The sequence below is a fragment of the Hyperoodon ampullatus genome, assembly GCF_949752795.1.
Source record: "Hyperoodon ampullatus genome assembly, chromosome: 7".
Lineage (NCBI taxonomy): Eukaryota > Metazoa > Chordata > Mammalia > Artiodactyla > Ziphiidae > Hyperoodon > Hyperoodon ampullatus.
Window position 1 is genome coordinate 71217121 of NC_136920.1, and position 25912 is coordinate 71243032.

The following is a 25912-nucleotide window of genomic DNA, read 5'->3' on the forward strand; positions in this document are numbered from 1 at the left end:
ATTATTAGAGAAATTCAAATCAAAACTACAGTGAGGTATCATCTCACGCCAGTCAGAATGTCCATTAACAAAAAATCTAGAAACAATAAATGCTGGAAAGGGTGTGGTGAAAAGGGAACCCTCCTACACTTTTGGTGGGAATGTAAATTGATACAACCACTATGAAAAACAGTATGGAGGTTCCTTAAAAAACTAAAAATAGAACCACCATATGACCCAGCAATCCCACTACTGGGCATATACCCTGTTTCTCTTTTAAGGACTCTGAAATTATTCCTATAGCTCATACATAAGAATGATAACAACAATAATGATAGTGATAGATAAAATGCATTGAGCACTTAGTAGGGTTTTTTAAGATGATGGTCTCTAATCCCAGAACTCGTAAGGTACTATCATTATTCATCTTTTAGGAACTAGGAGATGCAGGCTCAGAAACATTAAGTAACTTTTGTCACAGCTAGTAAGTAGCAAAACATGTCACAGAGCTAATAAGTAGTAGAACTGGAATTTAAATCTTGATTTATTTGTCCCTGATACTTGTGCTGCTTCTACAAAAATTTTATATTACATACACTCTGAAGCAATGCATTTTATCCTTTTTACCTCCTATTTATATGTACAAATCTAGCTTAAAAGTGCATTCAGATTCATACATTCCTCATATATGTGAAATGTAGTCAATTTCACAGAAAAAATAATTTTAAACACCTTAAAAAATGACAGATTGATGTCCTGGGTCAAAACTCATTCTGTTTAGATAGTGGAAGTCAAAGAGCATCTGAGTACTTCTTTTCTAAAAGTTTTTGTCTTATTGTGAAAGATTATGCTTCATTTTTATTTTAAATACCTTCTCTCAAAGGCACAAATCTAATGTCAACACATTCCTGTCTTGCCAATATACCCATATGTAAATAAAAATCAAGTTATTAGAAAACTAACTAAATTTATTAAAATTGTTTAAACCATGATCCATTATAAGCTTTCTAGCTATTAAGTAAAATAGCTATGACCAAAGTCAAAAGTATATTTCAACTGCTCAAGGATTATTTGTTATGCCCCAACCCTCAGTCCATTTTTAGATAGATAGATAGACAGATAGATAAATAGATGAATAGTCCAAACAATTTAGAGTTCACATTTAATCATTTAATCTGCATTACACTGTATAGAGCAGTTTTTCTTAATCCTGATTGCCTGCTAGAATCATCTAGAGAGTTTTTAACAGTCCCCATCTGGGACTGTACCCCAGACCAATTAAATCGGAACCTCTACAGTGGGACCCAGGCATCAGTATTTTTAAAAGGCTTCCAGGTGATTACAAGGTACAATCAAGGTTGAGAACCACTGGCATCAAATGCTGTCACTCACTGCTCCCTTTTATCAGCTGCAGAGTAGCTATAAAAACAGGTATTAACATTAAAGGGGACTGATCCTCAATATAGAGACATATCACTTTTAAGCCCCCAGAAAGTAATATAATTAGCCAAGAAGTTTATATGTAAAAACCAAAAGAGTCACTCAGCCATAAATACATTTCACACCACATTACAAAAAGATTCCGGTTATGTTTTTTTTAATCTCTTTCCTTGTGGGCATGCAGCCACAGTTAGTAGTAGTCCTGAGATATAAACTGATTCTAATGGGCAATCTTCAATTTTTTTCCATTTAAGGATAAAGAGAATGTAATGAGATTTTAGATGTTAGGTATCATTATCCACATTTTACAAACTGGAAAACTAAAGTGCACTAAGATTTATTCAAACCACAAAAAGGGCAAATTGAGATACATCCTGGAATGTTGGAAATAGTACTAGACTAGAAGTCAAAGAAAGTTGGGTTCCACTCATGGCTCTGACAACATGTAGCTTTTTAAACCTGGATGAGTCTGTTGTCTATGCCTCAGTTTCCTTGTATAAAGTAAAGGATTTGGACTAGAGAAAGAGTTCCAAAGAAATTTCAAAGAAAAACAAAAGTGGGGGACTTACACATATTTGGGAACTTTTTATTTTACCAACTAAAACTACTGGAAAACAAAGAAACAAAGCACATACCATCTATTATCACCTGTGTTTCATAAAAGGAAAGGACATTTTAATTCCAAAAAAGTAGAAAAAACATAATCTCAGGGTTATTTTTAAGTATAGCTTAACGATAAACTCACTATATTGCTGTACGATAGGAATAGCTACCCACCCTACCCCCAATCAGTGAGGGAGAACCATGAGGACCTCTAGAGGATGTGTCCAAGTTTAACATTCTGTGAAAGTAGAAGAATGGAGGGGGAACATTTAACATCTCTCAGTGTAGTGCTCTTTCAAGAGTTTCTTAAAATTCCATCATTAAAGAACTGCCTTTATAATTTTTGCCATATCCAAGTACTCAGTTCTTATTTACTTAAAGTTTTATTTAAATTGACTTTTTTTTGCTTAAATACGTTTATTTCAATAGCACTACCTCAAATAGAAAACCAATAGAAAATCACTTGTCATAATTAGAAGATAACCAGATAACAATGAAAATAAAAGATTTACTTGATTTTATTTAAATTCTAAGCTAAGCACTATTGCCTCCAAAGGCTCTGAGACTAAGATGATCTCTCTCTCTTACAAAGAGAGATTAGCACATCCTAGAAAGGTATTAAAGTGTGCTAACACTAAGCTGAGCCCTCAATGTAATCAGAGAGATCAAGGGAAAACCAGAAAAGAGCTGCTTTTTCCTTGGGGAATTGATACAGTGTTATGTAATGTCATATGCTGGCACCACCTGGATCAACTGCCCACTGGGCTCCATAGCCTCCTGCCCCTGAAGAGGTAATGCACTCTCTCATTTTCATTAATCCCAGAAGGAAGCAGAGACTTTGGTTTCCCTGCATTTTCAGTATCACTGATTTGAGAGGGAGCTGGGGAGTAAAGTCTGAGAGATAAGAAGTAGATAAGATAGAGGATGGAGGGTCACCAAAGAGGGTTGGGGAAATTGAAGGATAGTGCATGAAAAGCATTGAGATTCACCATCAGGCTCTTGTCAGCTGAATGAGATCTTTGCCATAAGGCCACATTTAGAAAATAAGTAGCAAGCTGATTAATAATTCCATATAGCAGCTCAAAGGATCTGGTCCAGTATCACCTCTTTTTATTTCTAGATCCACTCCAACTTTAACAGTCTAGCGTGATTAACTCACGCAGAGTTTCTAATCCACAGTGATAATTTATATTTTTATCTAAGGCCCTTGCTATTCATGAATTATAGCAGCTTTACCTATTCTTTATAATTCAGAAACTTCATTATTAAAATGTTAGAAGCAGGCTATACAGCATCTATCATTACTTAAAAAGTTAATTCGATTACATAAAAGAAATAATTAGATTTGCATTTTTATCTTGGTTTTAAACCTCCAAAGAAGATCATAACAGCCTGCCCATGGGCAATTAAAAATCGCATACAGCAGAAAAATAGAGAGAGGAGAGAGGGTCTGTTTTTCCTGGCTAATTCATGGTTGAAGATAGAATTACAAAATATTTTAAGGGTTTGCTGAAGCTGGGGGCTAATCCTAGACTTCTAAGCTTTGTTTATAACTCTCATTTCATTGCAAGAGAGTATCAGATACATGTACAATGCCAATAGAAGTATCAAATTACTTTCAGTGGGTTTATTTGGTCCTGTTCAGAGGCTGTTGAAAGGAGATCCATTACCTGATCAATAACACCTGAAAAAGGACTATTTGCTAGAGCTAAAACAGGAGCAGTGTAATTGCTTTTTGTTTATCAATGCTAAATACAATTAACAAAGAGATACAACATATACAACATAAGACAGAGGAACTATGTGAGACTGGCAGGCACCTTACTTTACTTAGTCTTTCTGCTGGCTGTTCAGCCAGTTCCAAAGGACAATAAATGCAAGGTCCAGCTCTTAAAATTAGAGGTCATTTAGATACTTAATGATGAAGCATATCTTCAAATATATACCTATTATTATTATCCTGGCAAAAAATTAATTAACCAGGTCATGCAGGCCATGAAGGCTAATGTACAAAGTAATTATTTCTGATCTTTAGACAACTACTTCACATGAAAAGGTAGTCCTTATTCTGCTCAGCAGATACCTGAAATGCCTGTAGTTAATCATACTGAAGGAAACAAAAGGCAAGGTTTATCTCCTTAAAAGGTGAGAGTACATCTCAAATTATTCTGTTTACTGGTTTAAGAACAATCACCTCCCTGCTCATAATATTGATATGTCTACTGGTTACATAGGAAGAAAGGAGAACACACATTTAACGGCACTCAACCACATGACAAACACACAGAGACACACAAAATATGCGAATAGCACAAATGAATATATTATAATCAAAATAGAAAACACTATATATGAAAAATACTCACATACTCTAAAGAATAGAGTGAAGCTTCAGTGAAGAGACAAACACTTGGCTGTGTAAATAAGCAGTATGTATTAGAGCATTTAAAAGAGAAAGTTTTCAGATAAGAGAACGAGTATCTGCAAAGCAGCAGCAATGGCATTAGTTCAGGCCTTCCACAGATTGAGTTCACCATCTAATTCATGTATTAAATTGTGAGGGAAGGACAATGAATATTACATACTCATCATAAAGATTAACAAAGAACTGAGCTAAGAATTTCAAGTTTCACAATTTTACCCAAAAAGGTATACGTATATGAATTGACTAAATCATTGGCTCTGGCCCAGGAGGCCAAGTGCCCAAATAAAATCCCAACCAATCAGTCCCTTCTTAAGAGACCATTGTTGTTTGGTCAGTGATGTGAGGTGAGGACGCCACCTGTACAGAGGGGTCTAAAGAGATATGAATATTTGGATCACACCATTCATGTCTGAAAAAGTAAGTTTCTCACAGAGATATTTTAATAAGGTGAATTCTCTTGCAAAGATTTAGCAACGAAATGCCATTGTTAAATATGTTCCTACTGACATGCTATCAAAACCAAAGAATGTGGTATATTGTATCCATGAAGAATATCTTTAGATTCAAAAACCATGACATGGTCAAATGAGGTTAGATGAATAAATATATGGACGGATCAAGAAATCAAGATTTATAAAATATTTTCTGGTTTGCTTAGATTAGACTTACATTTAATGTTTGATTAAAATGCTATAAATATGTGTTGATATGCCCAATGGATTCAAACTGAATTTTGTTTCCTAGTCAACATAACTCATAAGTAAAATGCTTCCAAAGATTGGCTAAGATACTATGGTGTGGGAGAAAGAGGAAGAAATTACTAAAGCAGTTATTTGTCCTTTGGAATTATAACATGAGAATCAACATTCCCAAATCCAAGGATCCATATTCCATGATCTATTAGTTTTGCTATCCACAAAGTTGATAAAAACTGTGCTATTTCTCTCTTGGAAATATCAAAAATGTCTATTTTGGGCTCCATATCTGGGGAATTACTTAATATGTAACAAATTAGAGGAATCGCCATTTTCCCCAAAGCACAAACAGAGGGATTTGAATTCACTAAGCAAACAGCCTCCTAAAAGATCTGTTGACATTAAAGAATTTTAATAATCATTTAAAGTTATTAACCTGATTTTTAAATGGTAAAAATTGACTCATCAAAAGTGTAAAAACATTAGTTCACAAAATCATTCATCTTATGGTTTCAACATGGCTTAAAGACCATATATGGTCTTAAAAGCATCCCTTTAAAATTTTAATTAGAATTTACCAAGGCAAAATTACATTAAAATTATATTAAAGGAAAAAAATATATAAATGAAATAATTTTAAACTACATATACAGAATGAGTTTTGAAGGACTGCAAATAAAATAAGCACGTGGACTTTTACAATACTATCTTTTTTTTTTTTTTTTTTGCGGTACGCAGGCCTCTCACTGTTGTGGCCTCTCCTGTTGCGGAGCACAGGCTCCAGACGTGCAGGCTCAGGGACCATGGCTCATGGGCCTAGCCGCTCGGCGGCATGTGGGATCTTCTCGGACCGGGGCACAAATTCGTGTCCCCCTGCATCGGCAGACGGACTCTCAACCACTGCGCCACCAGGGAAGCCCTACAATACTATCTTAATCATGCCTTTTCTTATCGCTAATGAAATATCCTGCTTTTCAGTGTGCAAACCATCCAGGTTTTCATTTGTTTCCATTAAAACAGACCCAGATGTGTTTGTGTGTGGTTGTTATAAGAGGTTAGACACTCTTCCCTTTCTTTCTAGTACAGCTTGCAAATTTCAAAACAACAGTACTAATTCAGAAGTCACCATTCTGAACTAGAAGTAAAGAATAATCTTTAGATGTATTATTTAGATCTATGTATCCCACCTGATACTTGGGATCTATGGCCAATTGCCATGGCTTAATCTTGCTGACCATGTTAGCAAATAGGTTCTAGGATACAAGATTTTAAAAGAAGGAAAAAGTTCAAACTTGGGATCTCAAATTGTCACTGTATTCACCTGCTTTCAGAAGAGAAAAGTTTTGTATTTACTATCTTACTCTGTTTTGTTTTAAAAAGGGAGAATGTTTCATGATAGAAAAATGTTTGAAGCATTTCTTAAATCTCATATTTTGCTCAAATTAAAATTAGTCCAACAATAGTCTCTCTCCTAAATTTGATCACACCTATGGCTGGTCAAAAAACTTATTTGAAAATACAGTTAACCCATTCCCCTTCCAAAAAAACAACAAAAATCTGAATATCAAATACATGCTTTGTAAGTGTCAGAGATTAATATGTTTTGTGCAAGGAGAAGTGTTTTTCAGTATTTGAAAAATTCTTTGAATGGTCTCATGCTCGATAAGATAAATACTGACAAGATATGCAGTGAAGCAGTAGCTCAGGACAGAATAAACTATAAACATAGGTTATTACCTCCTCTTATTTTTAAAAATATGAATTCCTGTTACAAAGAATCCCATATTTCTAAAATTAATGTAACTATTTTGAATCTCTCTATGATTTTATAATTTATACTGCTGAGATCAAGGCCTGATTAGCTTCAATTTTTAAAAATTTAAACAATGAGAAATATCTACAAATTTAAAAGCAATTAAACTTCTATTAAAACACTTGAAAAACCAACTTTGTCTTCTCAAATTGAACATTCTAATGAATAATATTTTAAGATCATGTCCTAGTTTCCTGAAAAAGATATCAACTTTATATAGTCAAGTTATAACTATAAAATCATATGTAATCAATAAATGCCTATAATATTTCATTAAAATACTTTGATTTTGTTGCTATTCATCTGAGATCCTTAATACAACAGGCAAACATCAATTAAGACAGCCAGTTCCTGCAAACAACTTTGGACTAAGAAGTGAAATATATTCAAAATAAGCAAAGAAGTAAGTAATAAAGAGGTAGTAAAAACATTAACAGTAAGTAACTGATATGAGAACATCTCAGGGAATTTCTTCCATTTCTGCTTTACAAATAGGAGAAACAGAGAGAACTAAATGATTGGGTTAGGTTATTTAACACCTACTGAGTTCTTAGAGAGGGATCTAGAGAAAAATGTAGGAAGCCACAGGCTAAAAATCTTGACCTTAGCAGTGGGAGACACACTGAAAATTCTAATAAGGGCAGAACAAGGGAACACCTGGACAGTTATTTAATTAAGGATCTCAGCATGAGTCATGAGATATCAGGATGAGAAATTATTTCAAGATTTAATTATAAAGGCTGACTGTCCCAAATGCCAGAGATATACGTCTCCTCTATGTTTGGATTCTTTATTTTGAAACATATAGGCTTGAGTATGGAATGTAGAATCAGAACTAATTAAAACAGCAACAACAACAACAACACTGGTTAAGACCTCCTAGTAAAGACAGCTGGACGAAATGCCAAATTAGGTACAGGTACTTCTTCAGGTACCAAATTGGTGTTTTAAATGCAGTGACTACTACCTGGAACACTAAGTGTGATTACAAAATGAAGCAAAAATCTAAGTTAAAATCACTGGCTTTCATCAGTGAGGTGAAATAAGTTATGACTTTATGTAAATGATTTTTTTTTAATATAGGAAGGTGTGATACTAATCTCAAGGAAAGGACCAATATAATTCAGAATATACTGCCCCAACTAGGTTGAATCATAGATCCCAGTGGTTAGAAAATATCTACAGCAATCAAAAGAAACCCAGAGACTGTGGTGGATACATATAACTCTGGGATCAATATTCCTGAGGATTAATCACCAGACAACCAGTTGCTTATTCTAAGGCTTTCTAGAAGTCACACACCTATGTTCCTATTCAAAAATGGAGACCACTTCCCTTACCTATGTCAAGCTGAATTAACCGTCAAATTTCTAAAGGAATGACAGAAATCAGAATTCTTTCCCAGGCCCATGCAATTATGATCTATATATTGTGTTAACCTGCCACAAAAGAAATGATGAAAAAAAAAAGAAAAGAAAAAGGAATTTCTAAAGTGTGTTACAATTATTCAAGAACAAGTTTTTCTTCCTTTCTAGACTATAAGCTTCTTGAAGACAATTACTTATTAATCTTTATGTTCTCTTCAGCGCCTAGCAGAAATGCAGTTAATATCTGTTAAAGAACAAATTAATTATTACCAACCTTTTCCTAGGTCATAAGATTCTTCTCATAATTGGCCCAGACAGTCCTAACAAGCAAATAAACATAAGCTTCTACCCATGATACTATTAGATGGTAAAATATAAAGCAGCAAGTAGTTTGTGGCAATAAAACTAGCATGTGTATGCTACCTTGGAAACCCTTAGGTTTCCACCAGGTTGTGTTAGGCAAATGGCAGAAGGAAAAAAAGATAAGGTTTATTCTGCTTACGCATCACATCAGAAAAGAATGCTTAGACTACCACCAAGTCGATATTTTCTACATCCACTTAGACAGCTGTATACAACATCCCTGAATAACAAACAGCCCTATTGGTGCTGTTTATAAGAGAAGGGTGCATTTGCAGCATTTTAAATTCCATTTTCAAGGAGAAAAGTATCTAAGTATAATCAGACGAGAGTAATAAAATACACTGACCTGGATCTGTTGCTGCAGGAGATTAATTTTGTGCTGCTGTTGCAGAAGTTGCTGCTGTTGTCTTGCAATCTATCAGAAATAAAGTTTCATTAAGTTAAAATGAAATGCTTACACCTTTGCCATTACCTCAGGTACCTCTCCTGGTATTACAAGGATGCTTTACTGTACTTCTACATGAAAGAGTTCCTATAAAATGAGAGAGGCAGAATCAGAAAGTTGGAGAAAAGGAAATATTTCAAACAGGTGCCATCTCTCTGCTTGCCCCTAAATCTTTACCTGTACATGAAAACTAGCCCCTTGTATTACATTTGTGAGCAGTTCATCTATATCTGCACTGGTCATCTGGAAAGAATGGGAATTTCAAAATCTCATCCTTGAAGAATAAAAACAGGAAAACTCAGCCTACATTTTTCTAAGGAGCTTAATTTGTATTTAAAAAGTAAAACCTGTAAGCAAAGATAGGCAAGAACTTTCTATTACTTATAATATGGCCTACTTTGGTGAAACCTTTTCTACTGTAAAGATTTTCAGAACTGATAACACAAATATTGTCAAGGGAGTGCCAAAAAAATACAGCAAAAGGCAAAAACCTTTATCTTTTTTTGTTGATATAATGTGTAATGTACAAAGCATTTTAAAAAACAAACACAATTTAATATTTATTCACATCCTTTTGAGGGTAATGTGTTAGTTTTACAGTACAGGATCCATATACAAGTTTTGTATTCCCTGCTTCACCCAACAATCAAATTCAACATCTTAGCACGTCATCTCGTCTGTAAAAAGAAACATTAACTACTTAATGCAAGCCCTACTGAAGACTGAATCTGCCCCTCAGGAGAGCAGGGAACTTCTGTAGGATAATGGTGTTTACTATAAAACAGGAGTTAGGTGTCAGGCTACTTATTACCTCAAAATCTGAGCTGCTGGAGTTTGAAGCCCATTGGAATGCCCCTTAGTGAGAACACACTCACTGTCAACCTAGGAAGCCAGAGAAAAAAATGGCCAGAAAGCACTTAGAAGGACTTGGTTTAGTGGTGCCCTATAGGCAAGAGTTATGTTCTTCCTATTTCTTCTATTTCCAAAATATTCTAGAATGGACAATGTTGGAAGTGGAAATGGGTGTGAACCAGCCCTCAGCTGTATACTTCCTGAGTCCTTTTAATATTTTAGCATAGAGTAGAGGGACACACCCAAATCACATTCCTTTCAGCAGAAGATGACAAATAGCAATCTGCCCCAAATGTGGCTTAATGGTTTCTGGTGATGACTGGTTCATACTAGAAGTCATGATAAAGCTACCCCTAACGAAGGGTACAGTTTGAGAAATGGGATCTCTCCTCCCCAAAGCTTTATAAGCAAAATGGAAACAGTATTTAATCAGTTTGGAAAGGCCCACTCTGCTTATCACCACTCAAATCAGAAATGGACAACTCACTCTGCAATTCTAGGTATACATGCTGGATCTCTGAATATTTATTTCCTCTTAGCCATCCAGTGAAACACCACTAGACATCTAATATTGATGGTCCCTCCTAAATGATAAAGTGCTGCATAGAAATGCATCCAAAACACCACAGTGCAATTACTATCATCCACTCTAGATGTATGGGTTTGACACAGTGAAGTATGGTACATAAGCACCATGTGGCTCAAACTCTGAATTTTATTTGCCAATCGGTTGAGCTACATGCTCGCTTCATTGAGCATGACAACCTAGTTTTAAGTGTCATTTAATTTTCATTTTGAAATATAATTACAAAGTGTTCACTGTAAGATATCACTCGTCTGCAAATGTGTCAAGATTAATTTGTGCTAGCTTATTCACAAGTGTCAATAGTTAATTACTGTGTCATCTCTGGATAGCTAAATGACATTCTAACTTCTGATTTTTTACAGTGTTCCTTTATGTTATTTTCCATTAGGGGCTGAGTCCATATTCCTACATGTGGGCAAATATTCAAGCATATAAAATACCAGACGTCACAACTCATTAAAATCAACAGAGCATATATTGCTCTATATACCCCTATAAAATACATTTAACTGAAAAGATAATTCCAGTAATAATGTCAGATTCCTAAAAACTGCACATTAATTTGGGTCTATCTGATCTAAAGCATCAGGGACTACTCTATAGCATCATTGTTATTAGATTAATGCACTCTTATGAGACAGGAAAAACATTTGGGAAAGTGATTTATTTTTTAAAAGATACACACAAACTTTGCTATTTTTCTCACTTCTAAATCAATGAAGTCAAATTCTTCCATGAGCCATGTGTTAATTTGTTTTTAATGATTTACCTATGCTATAAATAAAGTGACCATATAATTTATCATCCAAACCAGGACAACTTTTGCAAGTGGAAGAGGGGAGTATTAATACTTACTCTGGAAAACAGACATTAACCAGAGCTATTCTGGAAAAACTGAGACATATGGTCATCCTAGCTTGAACCAGTGAACTGAAAGATTCTCAAAGTTTTTCTAGACCAGAATCCTCCTTTTCTGGATGGGAGAAAAGTAAGGCCCAGAGAGAAGTGATTTACTCATGGTTAAGCTACATTGGGAATATACGTGATGCCTACATGAACAAGTATCCCCAAGTAATTAATCAAATCCAAATGTTCTGGAACAATGTTATCATTTCAGTTATGCCCAGTTGCTATGACGCCTTTCTTTGTCCTCCACATATCCCCTCAGTATTCTCGGTGACCCTGGATTTCCAGAAGGCTTCTTTCTTCATTCTTTTTTTAGGAAGGCTTATGACAAATAAACCAATCAATGTGATTACTCGCTGAGCTTGGCACATTCCACACCTCCAGTTCATCAGCGCCTTTTGCAGGGCTCACCTGTTCTTGCTGTTGGCGAGCAAGGTCCATTTGCTGCCGTTGTTTCTCAATTTGTGAGGCTGCCAGTTTTTTCTGTTCATCATGCGCTGCCAGGAGCTGCTCCCGTAAACTGATCAGCTGGGTAATCATGGTAGAGAGCTGCCGTTCTTTTTCTGCCAGGCTCTCAGGTGTACCTAAAATGGAAGCGAAAAGATATCTCACAAGTTTGAGAAAATTCTGAATGAATTAGGGAAGCGAGTGGGTGGACAGATTTAGAAAGGGACTACCCTAAGACACAAATATCTGGGACAATAACTGGAGGTCACTGTAAGTGCAGGAACTCTATGGAGTAGCAATGGGATGAACACTAGGGTTAGTCATCGCCCCTGCCAAGAGAAAGGACTGTTGCCAATAAAATTCTCACTCACTCTTCCCTCTTGTTCTTTAAAACAAAACAAAAGAAAACAAAACAGAAGAACCTACTCCATTCTCTCCCTTTCACCACATTCCCCTTCCCTCCCCACCCAAATCTATCTGATCAAGTTAGGAATCTTATGCTATTTAGTACCAAAGATTAGAAACTATGGGTTGTATTAATATTCTATAATCAACCTCTACCCTCAATGACTGACAGAGGACTTAAGACATAATAGGTGCTTAAATAATGTTACTTAGGAATTTTCTGATCACTGCCCTCATAAAATTTTTCTATTGTGCAAAGATCTGTCTCTGAATCCCAGAAGTCAGGGGTCACTCTTGGCCATGGGATGAGTGCTACAGAAAGAAAAAAAAAATCTGTCTTGCCTCAGGTAAGAAAGAATTGAAGCTGATTTTTTTTCTGGTGAGGGGATCAAGCTAAAGTTCCCAAGTTCATCCTTAAAGGCAATAATGTTGTTTGGGGGGCTCCCTCACCCCTTTGTCATTTGTCACTCTTCAAAGGGAAAAAACACATTCGAAGTTGAAAAGGTTATGATGTGGCTGCACACCTACAATATGCACTAATGGTGCTGAACAGTCTATTTATGGGCAAATTGCACAGCTCTCCTAAGTAAAGGGTACAGGATCCTTTTGTGAATCTAAATTAGAGCATTTTGCCATAGCATAAGATAAGAATTTCAACACACAACCCACTGTATTTGAGCACACAGGTTTCATTATGAAGAAATGATCTATGCTTTGAAAGCTTTTCAGGAAGATGCCACCAGCTGTCAAAAGAGATAAAGATTGCCAATTTTTGTGTGTGTGGAAGAGGAGACTTCCAATCTCCTTATGAAACCCCCCTCATTCCTGCTAGGAAAGCACCAGGACAATCTGAGAAACTGAATGTATTTTAATTAGGAATGCACCTATTTTTTGAGTGGGCCCATGGGAAAAGCAAGCCTTCAGGTGATGCTGGCTAGCACTTACTAGCATATGATTCCCACAAGGTAAGGCTGATAAGCTACAATATTTAGAATTACCTTGGTATTCTAAATGCCAATTCAAGTCCTTAAAAATAAATAAGTAAATACATAAATAAACTGTCAATATCCCATATCCCTTAAAGATTTACTGAGCTGAAAGGTGGCCTAAAATCAAAATTAAAAGAAAAATAAGATAGTGAAATGATGTTAGAAAATGTACTCCACTGATAAGGAAACAAATACTGCATCAAGGATAGTGACCAGCTGTTCTTTCTAGCTACTGAAAGTGGTTTTTTTAAATGAGTTTTTATTTCAGCAATAGGAATTTCAGCTTGGTGAAAGAAAGAACTTCTTGATCCAGAAATGTTAAAATACAAAATCAGGTTCTTGGAGGGGATCATAAAAATCTCCTCCAAAGCACAACAAGCTCAACTAATATAAATGTTAATGACATATAGGAATGAGAAGACATAAAACAAGTATGAAATTTACTTACTCATTTCATTAAATTTTAATTAAAAAAAATTTCTTGAATCTCAGGTACTATATCATGAAGTAAGGATACCAATACCATACCAAGAAAAAGCAAAGTTCCCTTTCACCTTAATCAAGTAATCACACATATAAATGTAAACTACAACTAAATAAGAATTATAAACAGGACAGACATTTGGGGGGAGATTTAACCAAGTTTGGGAGGCTCAAGTGTAGGGAAGTTATGCCTGACAAAGTAACAAGTTAACAGGAAGATGAAGAGTTAACTAGGCAAAGAGTTAGAGGTCAAGGAGCTTTTCAGTAGGAGAAAACAATATAGGCAAAGGCCCTGTGAGGGGGCAGGTGGTGGTGGAGAGTGTCAGTGTGTTCCAGAAATTGAAAGAAGGTAGTAAAACTTAAATAAGAAAAACAAAGGAGAGTAGAGGACCAAATGAGGCTAGAAAGGTAGGAAAAGGTCACACCGTTCAGCTCCTTATAGACCATGCTGGATGAACTTCATGTTTATTCTAAGAAAATTTCAAAATCACTAAAGTACTTTAAACAAGAGATGATGTGGGTGTTCTGGCTACAGTGTGGAGAATAGTTTGGAAAGTTATGAGAATAGATAAATGGGGTTTATTACATATACTTTTTGGCAACGTTCTGATCTACGTGTAATTATCTTGTTATACCTATGTATATGAGGTGAGTTAAGAGAAGACTTACTGGATACTGGGGAAGTTACTGTACCATAATTCTTTGTTAATAAAGAAGAGCATTCATTGGAAATTTTGGGCAAGGACCAATACAAGAGTCAAGTCTGGTATTTAGATTCTCCAGTAAAGACTGGAAAATTTTCTCTTCTCTCCCAGGTTAAACTTGGTCTTTTCAAAAATCTTCAATATATTTCCCTTTCTCCTCTGCACAGGAAACAGAGAAGCTGAAGATAACACACAAATGGCTTCTTAGCCTCTTCTGTTCAAGGTGAAGCCAACAGGTCTATAAATGCATTGGTGCTTCCAATACTAATAGACATGTATTTCTGAATTTACAGAATAACACCATTTAACTGAATCTTTTTACAAATCAGCATGACAGTCAAGTTGTTTAATTGTAAAAATTCAATAACGCCTAAATAAGTCTTTCATTGAACTTAAAAGATACATGTTTAAGAAGAAAACAAGCCAGAGATCAGTATGTTTGAATTGAAGAGTTGGGTACTCATATAAGGCTGTCATTATCTTTTCCTTAAATTTGAGAAGCACATATATATTTTGAAAAGATGTGAGTGGCATGACAAATGCAGTTGGAATGAAATGTAGTAGTAAAACAAATCTAAAATTGCCCTTGAAATGGGAAATACACATATGGATATATATGTATACACACACACATTAGCCTACACATTTAGAGAAAGTAAGCTGTTGTATGGTGTAAGTTGATTTCTAGTTAATTTGATCCCCAAGGGACTATATATATATATATATATATATATACACACACACACATATGTGTATGTGTGTGTGTGTGTGTGTGTGTAGTCATTTTTCTGTTCTATACCCATTCTATTTGTTTACATATAGTGGTTTAAACCCAGGTATTTAAAATCCATGGTGCTGGATTTTTGTTTTAACTAACAGCAAATATGTATACAGCTATAATAAAAGCAACATCAAGTCTAAGTCACACTGACCAACCAACCTGCGAACACAAGTTATCTCATCTCAAAAATACTATTTAATTGAACATGAAACTTTGTCAGAGCAAAGGAACTACAACTGCGAGAGTTGCTGAAAAAGCAGACAATTTATGGGACATAGTGGGGCAGCCTAAATACATATTAAGGAAGGCAAACGACCATACATTGGGTTGGCCAAAAAGTTCGTTTGGTTAATGAATACATTGTTCAGTAAAGTTCTTTGTGAAAATGAAAAATGTGTCTTTTATTTTTACTTAAAACCGAATGAACTTTTTGGGCAACCCAATAGAATGCTCTTATGAGGTAGGCTAACTCTATGTAGAAAATCTTGTCTCAAATCACGCTTTGAGGTTTGATAAAATCCACTTAGAAAAAAAGCAGATCAGATCCTGAGGATCTGCCCAGGCCAGCAGAGGTCATCAGTAGCTGCCTACATCATCCGTTTCACATCCTTTCAGGCTGTCTTAAAATGATTCTCTAAAAAGCATTGCCAGAAAATAGTCTCTCCACAAAAACATAAGTAGTTTCATAAACCAAAAAAAGGGAACCAGCAAAAAAGAGCTTCCACACACAGCTTCTCTACAAGTTAGGGCGCCTGCTTTTATCCAATATCACACACAGTGTGCGCCTGACACTCTCCGCTGTAAACTGTATCTATTCTCCAACTACAAAGACAGTGCAGTAGGGGTTTTTTTTTGGTGTTTTTATTTTTTTCCATGGGGTCGTCTTTATCCCCAAACCACATCTGTCTTGAGTTTCTCTTAGATTAGTCAGGTGGATCAGTGCTCCCCAGGGCCTGCTCCAGCTGAAGTATTTTAATTTGACTAAACACCTGATTTATTTTATCTCTCCGATGAGAAAGGCAGTTTGTCTTAATAGAGCCTGTCAGCCCACAGCCCCATTCACAGCAATTTACAGGCAGCCAGGGACGCTGGAAGAGAAGAGTGCCGTGATTCTGTATTTTATCCTCCTCCAGAAAGCACCTAAAAGCAGCTATTCACTGCTACTGCATGTGGCATTTTAGAACTGAATTAGCTTTTCATTCAAGTAACTACACTTGTTGTGAATAGCTTATCTGTAAAATTGTTACATTCACTACTGATTTTATTAACCTTTGGCTCTATCACAAAATGGTCTTCAGTTAGGAAAGACCTTTAAAATTGACACATTTTTTTCTTAGGGGGCTTTATTCCAGTGACTTCAGATTTACTGAGTTTGATCCATTGAATTTTTACCAGTTGTACTTAAAATTTTGAGTCTCAATAGGAAGTCAATAGTGCGTAAATAAGGAAACACTTTTCAAAATGTAAATACAGCAGCAATTTCCCTCATCAAAAGTTTTCAAATACCAACTTTCACCATAACAGTTTCAAAATCAGCCCTCTAGACTTTTTTGGTCATAATCTGAAGAACTTGAAAAAAATTAACTAAAATAGACTATTAATTTTAAACTTTACAAACTATAACTACCTGTCCCTAGGCCCAAAGCCAACAGAGAAAATTCAAAATAGATGAGAATTTAGGTAAAATAATAAGACAATTAGGATAAATCCCTTCTTGATATAGAATGAAAAATTAAAATTAAAAGTCATTTAAAATTTATTTAAGTCTTTTTTTTTCATCAGCTCATAAAAGTTAGCACCACAATCTGCTAGTTAATTTTGCCCATGTAAAATATACATAATTACAATCAGTGGTGCTAGAAATAAGACTGGGCATTGGGAAGTCCCTAAAGACTCCACATCTGGACAAGGGAGGCACCTTGCAGAGCACTTCACTAAATGGATTGGCCTCACCTCTTTTACAATATTCCCATACCTAGGACTTTTACAATATAAAAGTCTTAAATGGGTCACTCTCTTAATGGCTGTCCCCTGAAAGTGGATCCCTGCTATGTGGTGATGACTAAGTTTTTCTAATGAGAAAACCCAGAAACAAGCACAGCAGTGGAAAGAGAGACAGAGAAAATTAGAAATGGGGGTGTGGGGGAAAGAAAAAGAAAGAGAGAAGGTGGGAGGGGAGAAACAAAGAGGGAAGTAGAGAGAGAGGGAAAGAGAACGAGCAAGGATGGCTAAATTAATTTTTGTGAATTTCTCTGCATGTTTTTTATTTATTCATATTTATGAAACGAAGGGCAATAGTGTTAAAACACAATGTTTACCAAGCCAAATAAAACTAACATTAACAAGTGGCATTATCTAGAAATGTGTCCTAGCAAATTGAAAATAAGACTTCTATCTAACCATTCTCCTTTATTGGATCACATACTGCTTTAACAAAGCTAATAGGACTTAACAATGAAATTACAAGAAGCCTGGGCATGAACAGTGTGTTTGGAACGATGGAGAGGGGTGGCAGTAACACCGGAGTGGAATTCTGATAGAGATATACTTTTCCACATCAATCCTGGAAAGGATTAAAGAACTTAACAATAATTCCAAGCAGCATCAATCAAGGAACTCAGCCAACAACCCAGAAAGATTTTAAATTCAGCTGAAAAGAAAAGCTCTTAAGAGTCAATTCCCTGGTCAGTTCTAATTTTTTAATGGACATTGTTTGAGAAGAAAGACAAAATACAATGCTAGGCATAAAATAAAGCTGCATTTGATCTTTTCTGCCCACAGGTAACCTGGTTAAACTGCTGTGTCTCATACTGCAGCCTCCTCACACATCAGATGGGCTGTGATGTCTCCACTTCACAAGCTCAGTCCATCATTTAGCATTGGCCTTTTTTGATATAGCCTTCTTTTAAATGTCACAAAATAGGACAGCAAAAAGTCAACAGAAATAAATAGGGTAAGCTGAAGAAACTAACAGTCTATCAGAAGGTCCCCTGATAAAAGTTACTTTGTGGTGACTGCCTGAGAAAGGAACCCCTGTCCCAGTATACTAGCAGCTAATTTGAGTTCTGAATCCAACAGCAGTTTTAAAAGCTTTCCTCTCTAAAGGGCCCCAGTGCATCATAAAGATAAAGGATTTCAGTACAAAACCACCACAAAGACCTCTATTATCTTATCAGTCTTTGTTTACAACAGCTGAACCAATATGACTAAATTCTGAATGACTTTTTTCAAAAGAGCAAAATACTGGAATTTCTTTGTTTTCTCATCAGTCAGCTATTGTCATTGCTCCCATATGCTACTATCCACTCCTTAGTAAATAAAAAGTTTAATAAATGCAGCAACTGTGCTCTTAGGAATCACTTAGGGACCACTACACAGGAAGTGTGGCTCAGGATTGAGGTACAGGCTGGGTTTATTTTCACCCAATGTATGAGAATTTCCTTCTTAAAATGTAAACAGCTCTCACTTAAAATGTCATTAAAATCTTACCATGTATGAACAAGAGAAGGATACCCGGGAACTCCTTAAGTTCAATTCTCCTGTCTATTCCAGGCACACTCACCTCTCGTTCATCTTCCCCTCTTTCTAGCTGCAAAAGGAAGTCTATTCCTGGATCAACTGAGGTCTATTCATGTTGCAGATCCCAAAAGAGCAAGAACAATCCATGGAATTCTGCCATCTAGCCTCCTAACCTCACAGCTGGGCCTTTAGCCCATTGTGCTTTATTAGCTCATCTTTTTGGGGTCTGGAAATGAAGGTATCCTGAAATATCTCTCCTTCAGTAATAAGACAGGCTACCGTCACATTACTGTTCTCTATGGATAATACTTGGTCAATGGCTACATCTCTACAATTCACATACAAAAAGAGTAATTTATGATCTTTCAGAAACATGAAATTCTTTGGTCCTTTGGGGGAAAAAATATTTTTTTCAATATTGCCACCAAGTATAATAGGATTGGCTCTTTCTCCAGAAGTTCCATCAGAGCTAGAAGATAGGAAAGTAAGAATTAAGAAAAATAGACCTTATTTAACAAGGTATTGTCTTTTTTTAAAATTTATTTATTTATTTATTTATTTATTTTTGGCTGTGTTGGGTCTTTGTTCCTGTGCATGGGCTTTCTCTAGTTGCGTTGAGCAGGGGCTACTCTTCGTTGGGGTCCGCGGGCTTCTCATTGCGGTGGCTTCTCTTGTTGTGGAGCATGGGCTCGAGGCGTGTGGGCTTCAGTAGTTGCAGCACACAGGCTCAGTAGTTGTGGCTCACGGGCTCTAGAGCGCAGGCTCAGTAGTTGTGGGCACGGGCTTGGTTGCTCAGCGGCATGTGGGATCTTCCCAGACCAGGGCTCAAACCCGTGTCCCCTGCACTGGCAGGCGGATTCTTAACCACTGCGCCACCAGGGAAGCCCCAAGGTATTGTCTTAAAAGACTTTATGTGGTATCTAATTTGATCATCATCCTAAATGTTGCTTTATTTTCATTTCACAGATGAAATACTAAAAGTAAAGAAAATTGACCAAGTCAGTGTATTTGACTGGATCTGAATTCAGGTCTTCTGATTCCTAATCCAAGGAAGTCTGGGGCCTAAGGGAAAACTAGCTATCTTCCCTTGCCTCAGACTTGAAATACATTGCAGGGAATTTCTAAAAGTTAGGAGCAATGCTCTAAGGGACCTAGAATTTTAATGCCACATAAGGCTTAGAAATATACAACTTCTTAGTAAGGGCTTGTTTACAAAATAAGAAGTTTAAAAGATAGGTTGGGCAATTAGACAACCAAAGAGGTGAATAAATTGATCTTTGATACCTTATAGATGTAAAAACAGATCTTGATATTAGGTGATACACCTGGAGTTACTCAGGAAATTAGCACCTAGCCTGGTAGTCAAGATCCTCTGTTATGTTTATTCCCCAAACCTCTTTCTCCTTAGTCTTCTCAATGAGCATATGGCCTCCTGGTTCTGAGCAAATACAAAGATTATGGAGACCATGACATTCCCCAAAATTCTAGATACAATATTTACAACACCCATGAAAGGCTGAAAAATATACTCAAATATTTCACACATCAAAGTGCACTGCTGTCATGGGGTGCAGTGTGCCTGCAGGCTGAGATAGTAAGGTGCTAGCCAAGAGGAAGTTACCTGGAGAAATCTAGGAAGTGTCCCTGGCAAGTCTGAGGAACCTCTCAGATATAACTAAGGCTTAGGACAGTTGCCTGTACAAACACACCATATACCTTGCCCATTTCTAGGCTGTATTTGTGATTTGCCTAGTGTAAATCAGGGGAATCCCTGTCCTAGCCCAATATGCCTTATTGTACAATAGTAATTGCTTAAACTTACATAGCAATTGCTTTATGCTAGAAAGAGCTATATATGTTAACTAATTTATTCCTCATAACAATCTTATGTAGTAGGTCATATTGCTTTCTGCATTTTAAAGATGAGGAAACCGAGGCATAAAACGGTCAAGGAATTGCCCAAGTCCTAAGCTATTAAATCACATATCTAAGATTCAAACTCAGGCAGTTTGGCCATAGTCTTTGTCCTCTTAACCACGATGATAAATGGAAAATGGGACTCCTAAATGATCCACCTTCTCAAAACTACTTCACCCAGCCAACAAAGTAGCTGAAATTCTCCTTATAATCTGTTTTTGGGTTTTTTTTTTTAAATTCTATGTTTCCTGGGGTCCTTAGTAAAATGAAAACTTACCTAGGGAAGTATCTATGATACCCTTTGTTCTTTAAGATAGCTCAACCCACTAACACAAAATTGACCTTTCAGTCTAAGTCACAAATGTCCACCATTGTTTGTAGTCATCCTTCATTACTAACTGAATCTCTCACTCATACCCACTCTCTTTCTCTCCCTCTGATCTTATTTCCTCCAAATTCTAAACTCCTGGTGCTGAGACAACCCTCCCCTGACCCCCTCTGCCCCAGTCTCCCTCACCTGGATATCTATGTGTAACTCCACCGGAACTAGTATATGGACCTGGGCTCTCAAATCATTGAATTCTGGTTTTTTTCAAAGGCTGATTTGGTTGGTCCTCTGGCTTTTAGTGCCCTTTTTGGCTCCTCTAAGAATCCCCTATTCCAGGTCTGGCATAATGAAATGCATCCCTGACACAAATTACTTGATCAGAAATCTACATAGCCCAGTCCAGACAACCAGTTTGTTCTGTATTGTCTGTAGGTATCAGGACATCCGAGTGGGCTTGGATGTTGACAGTGCTAATAAGACTTTGATGGGAAGGTATGCTAAAAATTTTAAATTAAAACAAAACTGAACCAAGGGAGATTGTTTGTGTTTTTACATAACAATACATAGTTCACAGTTTCTCAAATTACAGTACTGAGTATCTGATCAGATAACAGGCCAGTAATACAGATTCTACCCATCACAAACTCAGATTATGAGTCTGTAGAGGGAAAATGGAAATGGAAATTTCATATTGATTCTAAAATTGCTGTTTTTTGTTCTGTCATAGTTGAATACAGCTGGATAAATAGCATGTTCTTCTCATTCTCAATTTTGACTTTAACAATGATTTCTGGGTACAATAGGTGCTATCATCATCACTTTATGAAGACACATTATGTTCAGCAAGCTTTTCTGAAGGTTATCTAATGTTATCCATGTAGAATTGACAATATTCAAGGCATAAATATTAAGGAATGCCAAAGAAAGAAAGACAATTAAAGCCTGGGTCCAAAAATGAGCCAGGGTCTCCCATCACAGGATGATTTTGAACATGCTGAAGTAGAACATGAACAAAATAATTTTTAAAAATTTCTAAGCATTTAAAAAATTAAATTAAAAGTCAATGTATGTTTGGCCTATAAACAAAATTAGTTTAGTCACAAATAGGATGTCCTTTTCTCATACTGGGACATTCTCTTACAAATGCATAGATAAGCGTGATTCAAGGTTTTAAAAGTTATGATCACTCTATTCAATAATTACAGGTTACAAATGGAACTTAAAAAGAAGTGTATAAAAATCACTTTCTAATTTCCTATTAGAATGGTTTTAAAACTCAAACTTGCATGAGAGTCTTATATACAAAGTAAAAAAAAAAATTAAAAAAATATCACTTTCTAACATAACTTTTAAATGTTCACAGTTTTACAATTGTCAAATGAATAAAAATAAAGATTTTTAATTATTTTTTTTAACTTGAAGGCAAAAGCTGGATATGTGATCCAGAGGCAGGAAGGGGAATATATATTAATATTTGAGCCTCATAGGAAATAGGATGCCACAATCAACATGGTAGTACTGAAAAATAACCTCAGGAGTGTTGGACACGACCATTTGAAGAGGCAAACGTCTGAGAAGGCAACCAAAAGACAGTTGCAATAGTTGCATTTAGAGGTGATACTTAAAAAGATCTTTTCTTGTAAAAGGTGATTATAACACCAGTGGTCCCAGAATAATTACAGTGGCAGCAGGCTCTGCAAACATATAGATCTCAAATGACATCCTCCCTCCTGGACCCTCTTGGCTCCCCTCCCAGGTTTAAAGGCTCTGCTGCAAATTAGATAAGAATCTTAGTGCTACTCATAATTCCAAAAAGAAAACTGGTAGGGAGGAAGAGCAAATGACAGACCACAATGGGTACTTCCTACTGTTAGCTCCGTAAGGGCACGGTCTATGTCACATGCTTCTCTATGACAAAGCACAGGCAGTGCCTACCATTTATTTTGTGCTGAGTAAAGTTAAAATGAACCTAATAACCAACTCTAAATCAGTAGTTCCCAGAATAGTTGGAGATAGGCAGCCAGAGCCATTAACAAACCAGATGGAATTGCTCTGAACTTCAGCAGTATTTGATCCATGTCTGAATTGCTTTCTGTTTGGTAACCATTGTAACTAACTGAATTTAATGGCTCTCCCCGCTGCTATGTAAGCAGCAGAAAATCAAATCCAATAAAAAGATAGAGATAAACAATAAAATTTGAACAACTAAAGAAATGTAGATTCAGATTCAATAAACATTTTTTTGAGCACACAGGACAGTTCAAATACTTTCTGTGTGCTAGGGTTAATACTTAGCATTTTTATCTGTTTCAACAAACTTGGGAAAATGAGGCTGAAGAAGGTTAAATATATGTCCAAGATAACATACTTATAATTAATAGAGCCATGATTTTAAGCCGGATGGTCTGATCTTCAAACCCAGACTCCTTCCAGTAAACCACAAATGTTTCTTGGAAAAAAAAATAAAAACAACTAGTTAAAGATAATGACTTCATACAGAGTCTTCATGAAGTCCTTCTGCATTTTTTAAGTTAAATACCTTATTGGTAGATATAGTGGTATTAAAAAGGTAAACTAATTTATATTTAAAACTATTACAGTTTAATATTATTTAAGTTCTTGTGAATAGTATATGAAGTCTGACGGCTAAGGGGACTGAGTCTACATAAATAGGTTTGAAAATGTTCTACTCAGAAAATGTTGCACCTAGAAATTCAATTTGAATTGTAAGAAAAAAATTTCAAACAGTTCTATGAACACAAACCACAATTTAGAAGGTAGAATCAACTAAAGGACTATATAAATTATATGGACTGAGCATACAGTGAACATTTCAAAGGAATTTATGCATATCATTGTATTAACGTTTTCTAACACCACCTTCTTCCAATAAAATTGAATTATATGCCAAGACAATATAATTAGAGAACAGGTTCTAACTCTTAATTGCCCTAAGAACTGCCAAAGGATTTATAGTTGACTGGCCAACTCATTTACCTATCCGTATGCCACCAAAGCTCTTTCAGGAGGATGTTTTTTAAAAGTATACTTTAGATGACAAAATCCATTCTTTGGCTGAATTTCAAAAGCTGAAAGAATGACCCTGACTCTGTCACTATAGACTGATCCAGATCAGTGTCTTTCAACATTTTAAAATCTATTCCCCTTACTCAGCTTTCTCACTGTACATTTTGTAAACCTCCACTAGCCAAGAAGATTTTGTTCAGCTGATTCACTTTCTATACTTTAAGAAAATAATAGGTGTACTGAATAAGTTTTTACAAACTATAAGCAACTTCACTTGAGATTTCTGCCCTAACTTGTCAAAACAATTTTAATTAAGTTAAATGGATATTTGCAGCTTTTCTTTTATACCTACAAGTTTAAAACAAAGTTGAAAAATTTTAAAGAACTCATTAACTTTATAAAAACAATGCATTCTTACCATCTTATTGACAAATCTATAGCATATCTCTTAATTTCTTTAAAAAAATCTTGGGCTTCCCTGGTGGCACTGTGGTTAAGAATCGCCTGCCAATGCAGGGGACATGGGTCCGAACCCTGGTCCGGGAGGATCCCACATGCCACGTAACAACTAAGCCCGTGCACCACAACTACTGAGCCTGTGTTCTAGAGCCTGCAAGCCACAACTACTGAGCCCATGTGCCACAACTACTGAAGCCCACACGTCTAGAGCCCGTGCTCTGCAATAAGAGAAGCCACCGCAATGAGAAGCCCCTACACCATAACGAAGAGTAGCCCCCGCTCACTGCAACTAGAGAAAACCCGCGTGCAGCAACAAAGACCCAATGCAGCCAAAAATAAATAAATAAATAAATAAATAAAATTTATTTTAAAAAATCTTCATAGGTTCCTTTCTGTCTATAAATTTAATGTGTCGTGATTCTAGCAGTATTCAATTACATGCACCAATGACATATTTTACTTTGTTATATTCCATGACAATTTACCTGATCACCTTTTTGACAACAAGAACAGATAAACTCTTCTAAGTTAATCGATATGTCATTTGTTTTTAATTTGTTTACTATTAGTTATTTCCCCAGTACCTAGAACAGTTCCAGACACATAGTAGATCTTCAGTAAATACTTGTTGAAAGGAATTCTATTATGTGAATACATTCATATAATTCATCATCCAAATTAGGACATTTCTTAAATGACAGGAGGCACCATTAATTACATCAAGAATACACGTGTAAACCAGGACAATCCCAGGTAAGCCAGAACATATGCGTACCCTAGTCATAACATTCTCATTTAATGTCAGTTTTTGACTAAGTAATATTACATAAACAGAACTCTGTAGTTAATAAGTAAACTTTACAAAAATTCCATAATATGGGGCTTCCCTGGTGGCGCAGTGGTTGAGAGTCCGCCTGCCAATGCAGGGGACACGGGTTCATGCCCCGGTCCGGGAAGATCCCACATGCCGCGGAGCGGCTGGGCCCGTGAGCCATGGCCGCTGAGCCTGCGCGTCCGGAGCCTGTGCTCCGCAACGGGAGAGGCCACAACAGTGAGAGGCATGCGTACAGGAAAAAAAAAAAAAAAAGTCATTGATTTTTATGGCTTTTGTTGTTGAATTGTAAGTCTTGTCAAGATTTCCAAAAACTTGGTTGAATTTTATACTTGAAGTGGGAAAGTTTTTATTATTTTTATACTAAACAGGACTTTTCATTAGTCTTCCTTTACAGTAATTTTCATTACTTCATTATATATAACCCAAGGTGGTCTTAGAATCTTCAGAAGCAAATATAACTTTTTCATTGATTTATGTGTTTATATTTTCATCATGTGAAAGACACAGCTGTACTTAATATCAAAATTAAAATTTGTAATGATAT

General features: G+C 36.0%; 1 protein-coding gene across 3 annotated transcripts in view; it reads right to left on the minus strand.

Annotated features, from left to right (window-relative positions):
- SOX6 (SRY-box transcription factor 6) overlaps positions 1-25912 on the minus strand; it is a gene marked incomplete at both ends in the record, with an annotated part of 642056 nt that overhangs the window by 193076 nt on the left and 423068 nt on the right. For 2 of the 3 annotated variants that reach the window (XM_079708162.1, XM_079708163.1), the window contains 2 exons: positions 9032-9100; positions 11886-12058. In XM_079708162.1, the coding sequence (XP_079564288.1) occupies positions 9032-9100; positions 11886-12058 (242 nt within the window). Of the gene's footprint in view, positions 1-9025; positions 9101-11885; positions 12059-25912 lie in introns of all 3 variants that reach the window. The other variant, XM_079708164.1, reaches the window with a different exon arrangement.